A 5878-nucleotide genomic window follows, 5' to 3' on the forward strand; every position below is an offset into this window, starting at 1 on the left:
CACAGGACTGGGAGCCTCAGATCTGAGTCCCAGGGCCTGCGGGTGCTCAGAAGTCACCCCAAGCGAGAAGCCACGAGGCCTCTCACCAGGTCCCAAGCCGCACCCTGCTCCCCGGGACTCCCCTCCCCCAATTCAGGGTTAACGGGGTACAAATCTGGGGAGAGAATGTCTGTCACCTGTCCACGCCCCGCCCCAGTCCACTCCACCCATGAGACACAGCAGGTAGCATCTGGGACGGGGCGCCCAGACTGCCCACCACCCCCACCTGGGTCCCCCGCAAGACCGGCAGTGCCCCCAATTCCCACACGCACTCCTGTCCCCAGGAATAATCACGGGCATCTCCACCTGGGGTGGGCTTTATTACCACTGTCACTGAGACGACGATGAGAACATGGGAAGACAGCACTGATTTCCAGACCTTCACAGCAGGCGGGCATGTGCACACAAAACCTCCCGCGGAACGCTAAGCATCAACAACTGTCCTCTGGGCACCCAGAGCCACCCCCCAGGGGCAGGACAGCAGCGACCGAGGGGCGGGAGGCTGGGCCGCCCAGGAGGACCCCACACGGCAGGCTCCACCCGAAGTGCATTTACACACGTCTGTGCTACACGATGGCACACGATTAGCGTCTTAAATATACTTGTGTGTGTGTGTACATCTATTTTACCTGAACCGCGGCAGCTATTAAATGTAAAACTGACCACTTCTCTGTACGTTAACTTCACAGTAACTGTTTGCAAAAGACAATGAATCCAGTGTTGATAACTCAGGGCAGGCTTCCTGCCCCAGGAAAATAAATTTCTTCCCCGGTGGAAACTCCTTGGGGAAAACCAGGCCCGACGCTCACCTCCCCGCTGCCTGCTGGGGTGGGTGCGCGGCTGCTGGTCCGGCTCAGGCCCCGCCTTTGCTGGACACAGGTGCCCACACAGGCAGACTCACACTCACACACACACGCACGGAAATCCGATCATGAAGCACATCACGCCAAGTGTGAGGTCCCACCAGCCCTTCCAGAGGTGGGGGGGGGGCAGGACAGTCAGAAGCGGAGGTCCCCTTCCCCCAGCTCTCTCTCTGGTCCGCAGGCCAGTTGCCCACACACCGGGAGAGCCGAGGGCTTGCAGGGAGACGGTCCCCGCCTGTCCACCTGCTGCAAAGGCCAATGGTCTTCTCACTCCAGACCAGGCAAACGAATAAATACGACATCAAGTGTTGTCAGGGGCCGAGAAGATCACTTAAACTTGAACTCTGACCTCAGCGCCACTTCCAGTCACAGCAGAAAGAGCCCATGCAGTCTGGGGAAACCAGGAGCCCAGGTGGCTCTGCCACCTGCGGGACCCCCAGAAGCTGGGGCAGCCCCACCCCTGCCCACCCCCTCGGGTTCCAGCAGCGAGCCCTGCTGGGTGAGCAGGCAGGCACGGCGGGGTGCTCCGCCCCGAGCATGAATGTGGTGGCCTTTTGCGTTTTAGGAGCTTCAGCCCAGAGGCCCCCCGCCGCCCCTCCTCGCGAGACGGCTGCTCTCGCCCAGGCCCCGCCGTAGGGAAGGGAATCGCTGCAAACACGGCTCCTGGTAAAGACAGCAGCCTTTGGCCCCCCTGCTCAGTGCTCTGGAAATGACCAGCAGCTCCAGGGAGACCCTGAGCAGGCGAAGTGACCTTCGAGGTCAGGCCTACCGCTGACCTGCAGTACTCAAGGCGGGCAGCTGCGTTCCCAGCCCCCTCAGTCCCGCCCTGGGGAGACTCAGAGGCGCCCTGGATCCTGTGCTCAGGCAGGGGAGCGGCATGGCCCATCACCCACGGGCAGACATCTGGCAACCTCCGGGGCTCCTTCTGCATCTAGAGAGAATCGTTTCCAAGTCCCCACTTTCTCTGCCCTGTGACACGCTGCGGTCAGGGCCGAAAGCTCTGGAGGGCCGACCTGCCACCCCAGCGCCGGTAACGCGCAGCTTCTGCTGCCCTGGGGACCCTGCTGGGGCCTGCACCCCCGTCACGCCAGCTGCGCCCGGCTGGCTCTCACTGTGCCCCGGGCCTCCCTCACAGGGGCTTCCACTGCCACCCACCAGGAGTAGCCGGTTCCATCAGAGCTCCCTGTCGGGGCCTCCCACTGGCAGCAGCTGTGAGTGTGCATCCGTCACCGAGCGTGGTGCCAGGCTCGCAGGGTACCCCTGAGCCTGCTGGGGAGCTGGTCAGGAAAGGCCCGGGTGGAGGGCCAACGGGCCTGCTCGAGCTGGGGACACTCCTCGGGACTGGCTGAGGGGACGGAGAGGAGGACGGTGTCTGGTCAGGGCACGGCCGGGAGCAGAAGTGAGTTGGCGGAGGCACAAGGCTGGAGAAGGGCTGTCCGTGGGGCTCCCAGTCGGCCCAAGTCTGAGGCCGCGCTCCCAGGGAAGCAGGGTTCTTTACCCCTGGCGGGCCCAGCCTCAGGGGCTTCACCTGCTGAGCTCCGGCCCCTCACACTCCATCCTCACGCCTGCAGCGAAGGTCACACCAGCAGGGACTTGACCAGGCCACAGTGGAACTTGCGGACGTGGCGGTAGAGGTCCCCCGACTGCGTGAAGCGGCGCTCGCACCAGCGGCAGGCGTGGGGTTTCTCGCGCGTGTGCACCACGGCGTGGCGGCTCAGGTTATGCGAGTACTGGAAGCTCTTGCCACACTGCACACACGTGTAGGGCTTCTCGCCCGAGTGCGTGCGCTCGTGCCTCTTCAGCGTGTAAGTGCAGGAGAAGGTCTTCCTGCAGAGCGGGCAGGTGGGCGCTGCGCCGTCGGGCGAGAGCCGGGCGCGGCCGCCGTCCCGCTCGCGGAAGTGGGCGCTGAGGTGCAGCTGCAGCACGTGGGCGCTGGGGAACAGCTTGCCACACAGCGGGCAGAGGCAGAGGCGCCCGGCCGGCCGCAGCACATCCTCTATCGCCCCCCGCTCTGCCTCCAGCTCCAGTTCCCCACTGCCCACTTCGCTGACCGGCAGCGGCTCCAAGCCTCCGGCCAGGCGCGGGGCTGCAGGAACACAGGGCGGCTGCAGGGGGCTGTGGGGGCACCGAGGGCTTCTGCTGTCCCCTTGCTCGGACAGTGAGTCTGACTCGTCCTTCACGATCGGCTGGGCCCCTGGCTGCATCTGGCTGCAAGGGGGTGTCTGGAGGACGCAGGGTGGGTGGATTGGCTCCCGCCTCGGGCCAGGCTTCAGCGACAGGTCCAGGGCCCGGTCTGACTCTCCAGGAGCCTGCCAGGGGGGAGGTCCCCGTGCCAGTGGAGGGCGCGTGGCCTTGACCCCAGCGGGAGGGAGCCTGGCCTTCCGGGCGGCTGGACAGAGTGCAGGGGACCAGGCAGACAAGGGGCCTGGGGGCTGGCCAGGCAGCTCTGCCCCAGGGGCAGGCGTCTCCAGGGGCAGTGCGCGCTCCTTCTCCCGGAGCCTGTTCTTGCAGACCTTGACGATGTCGTACATGTGCAGGTAGCTGGCCGCAGCCAGGACGTCCTCGACGGGCAGGCTGCGCAGGTCCAGGCGGCCCTCGTACATGAAGTCCAGCAGACGGCCGAAGGCGGGCGCCGTGACGATGTCGCCGTTGAGCCGCACCGTGTCGCGGCTGCCCGCGGGCCGGTCCCTGTAGAAGAGATGGAAGTAGACGCTGCACGCGGCCAGCACGGCGCGGTGGGCCGGGAAGCGCGCGTCGCCCACCAGCACGGTGCAGTCGCACAGGAAGCCCAGCTCACGCTGCTGCCTCAGGCGGCCCAGCAGCCGCCCGCCGTGCTCCGGGAACTCCATGCCGCCGCGGTCATCACCTGGGCACAAACGGGACTCCCGTGAGCGCGCCTGGAGACGCCGCGGCCGCCGCTCACCCCCAGTCGCCCGACCAGCCCCCAGCCCTTCCCGGGTGCGGGCAGCGCGGGGAGAGGGGCGCGGGGCTCCGCGCGCACCTGCCCGCCTGGAGCCGCCCTGGGCACCTGCCCGGAGCAGGAAAAACTCGATCGAAAGTAAACAGGAGCCGCTCCGCCGCGGGGGCGGGTCCCGGGACGCGGGCGGAGGGGGCCGGAGTCGCGCGAACCTGCGCGCGTCCCCGCCAGGAGTGCCCCTCCCCGCCAGGGCGCCTCTGAACTTCACTCCCGGGCGGCCGCCTGCCGCGTCCCCCGACGCCAAAGTCGCCGCGCCACCGCCACCCCCGGCCCGCGCCCCCGCGCCGCCTCCAGCTGCTGCCCGGCCCGCCAGATGCAGCCGCCGCCGCCGTGGGCCCCATTTATGGCAGCGCGGCCGCGGGGAGCGGGCCGGCGGGCGGGGCGGGCAGAGCCGGGCGCCCGCCCCCCGCGCTCACCTCCGCCGCCCCGAGCTTCTCTCCGGCCGCTGCCCGCGCCGCACGCCCTCCCCGGTGCCGCCCCGGCGCGCGCGGAGCTGCGGGCAGCGCGCCCCGGCGGGGAGGGCGCGGGGACGGGGAGGGCGCCGGGCGGGGCGCGCTCCAACTTGGCTGGCCGGGAAGCACCCGCCGCTCGCCCCGCCCCGGAGAGAGCGAAACTCGGGGCGGGGGCTGGAGGGGGCGGGCCGAGGCGACTTCCCGGAGCGGCGGAACCGCTGAGGTCACCCACGCCACCCCTTCCCTGTCCGCCCCGCCCGGCCGGGCCCCGCGCGCCGCCATCTGGGGCGCTGGGGTGGGAGGGGACGCGGGGCGCGGCGCGGGGGGGCGGGAGGGGGCTCTCTCGCGATACTTGCCGTCTCGTCCTCAGGGTACCCCCCCCCCCCCGCATGGGGTCCCAACTGCGCCCGTCTGTTAAGGGACCCCTTCCGAGGACCGGCTCCTCTCCCGGCCAGCGCTGAAGCAAATCACCCGAAGGCACAGACGGGACACGGCCTCCTGCCACCTCGCGGGGCGCCTGCCCTGGGATGGAGCAGGGAGGAGTGGGGGGTCGTAAATATGGAAAAGCTGACACCCCCTTTTCGTTGAAAGCCTCGTTTTGAATTCAGGTTAATTTAGCTGGGACCCTCTTCCAAACAGCCGGGTTCTCGACCTTGGAGTCTTGAACAGAGAACTCTCATCTTGTCAGCCCACCCACCAAAGCGTCTGCTGGGAGCCAGGCGCTGAGTGGTGTACTGGGAAAGCATTGGGGGCTGGGCACGTCCCAGAAGAAGTGATGGGGGTGAGGGAACCATCGCGGTGATGGAGACAGAGGAATGTGCACCCCGACCCCAGAGCCAGCGGGAAAGCGTTCAGGGAGAGGAGACGCCTTGGAGGGGCTGGGTTGGCGCCCCCCGGGGCTTGGCGATTCAGGCGCAAGGGCACCGTGAAGGTGTGAGGGGACACCCAGATCTGCTGCGTGAAGGAAAGAGCCCGAGAAAAATAGAAGTGACTTTGGAGAGGTTGGGGCCCCTGGGACGGGGTGTGCTGTTGGTGGGGGTCTTTTCCCAGCCACCCTGCGCAGAGCAGGACTGAGGCACTGCGGACCATTGCTCAGCTCTTCACAGCAATCCTGCTAGTCAGGTACTCTGATTATGACACCTGTTTAGGTGGAGGTTCGCTAAGGTGCCCAGGGCCACGCAGCAGGCAGTGAGTTGTTGAACCAGGATTCAGAGCTGGCAGTGTCCTCAATTCTCACCTGCACAGCCCAGCAGCCGGGGAGGAGTAGAAAGGGGGCCTTGACCAGAAGTGGGCGTGGTGTTGGGGGAGGGGCTGGATTACAAAGGCCGGGACCCCACTGGCCAGGTATGCCAGGGCAGAGGAAGCGGCAAGAGGTGTGGGGAGCCCTCCAGCCACGCTCCTGCAAGGCTGGGACCCCTGGGAGGAGGGGGTTCCCGGCTGTGAGGTGGGGTGGGAGCCCCCAGGGATCCTATTCAAACCCTGGTGGGCTGGGGGCCTGAGGCGTGGCCAGAGGCCCCAGGGCCCACCGCAGTTAGGACCAAAAGTCT

The 5878-nt window shown here is 67.5% G+C and overlaps 1 protein-coding gene across 4 annotated transcripts; it reads right to left on the minus strand.

Moving 5' to 3' along the window:
- Positions 1–340: 340 nt before the first annotated feature.
- On the minus strand, positions 341–4429 carry ZBTB42 (zinc finger and BTB domain containing 42). Of its 4 annotated transcripts, none has more exons than XM_067712850.1 (2): positions 4296–4429; positions 341–3768 (listed from the first exon to the last, which is right to left on the minus strand). In XM_067712850.1, the coding sequence occupies exon 2, from the start codon at positions 3749–3751 to the stop codon at positions 2480–2482; it is 1272 nt and encodes a 423-aa protein (XP_067568951.1). In that variant the 5' UTR covers positions 3752–3768; positions 4296–4429; the 3' UTR covers positions 341–2479. The 4 variants fall into 4 exon arrangements, with proteins under 4 accessions (XP_067568951.1, XP_067568973.1, XP_067569100.1 ...); XM_067712872.1 differs by lacking the exon at positions 4296–4429 and adding an exon at positions 3904–4203; XM_067712999.1 differs by lacking the exon at positions 4296–4429 and adding an exon at positions 3769–4189 and having other exon boundaries at positions 341–3590.
- Positions 4430–5878: the final 1449 nt, after the last annotated feature.

Source organism: Pseudorca crassidens, chromosome 1 (genome assembly GCF_039906515.1).
Source record: "Pseudorca crassidens isolate mPseCra1 chromosome 1, mPseCra1.hap1, whole genome shotgun sequence".
Classification (NCBI taxonomy): Eukaryota; Metazoa; Chordata; class Mammalia; order Artiodactyla; family Delphinidae; genus Pseudorca; species Pseudorca crassidens.

What these genes read in the sequence shown, in the direction of transcription:
- ZBTB42 (XM_067712850.1), bottom strand. Translation starts at nt 3,751, where the DNA reads ATGGAGTTCCCGGAGCACGGCGGGCGGCTGCTGGGCCGCCTGAGGCAG.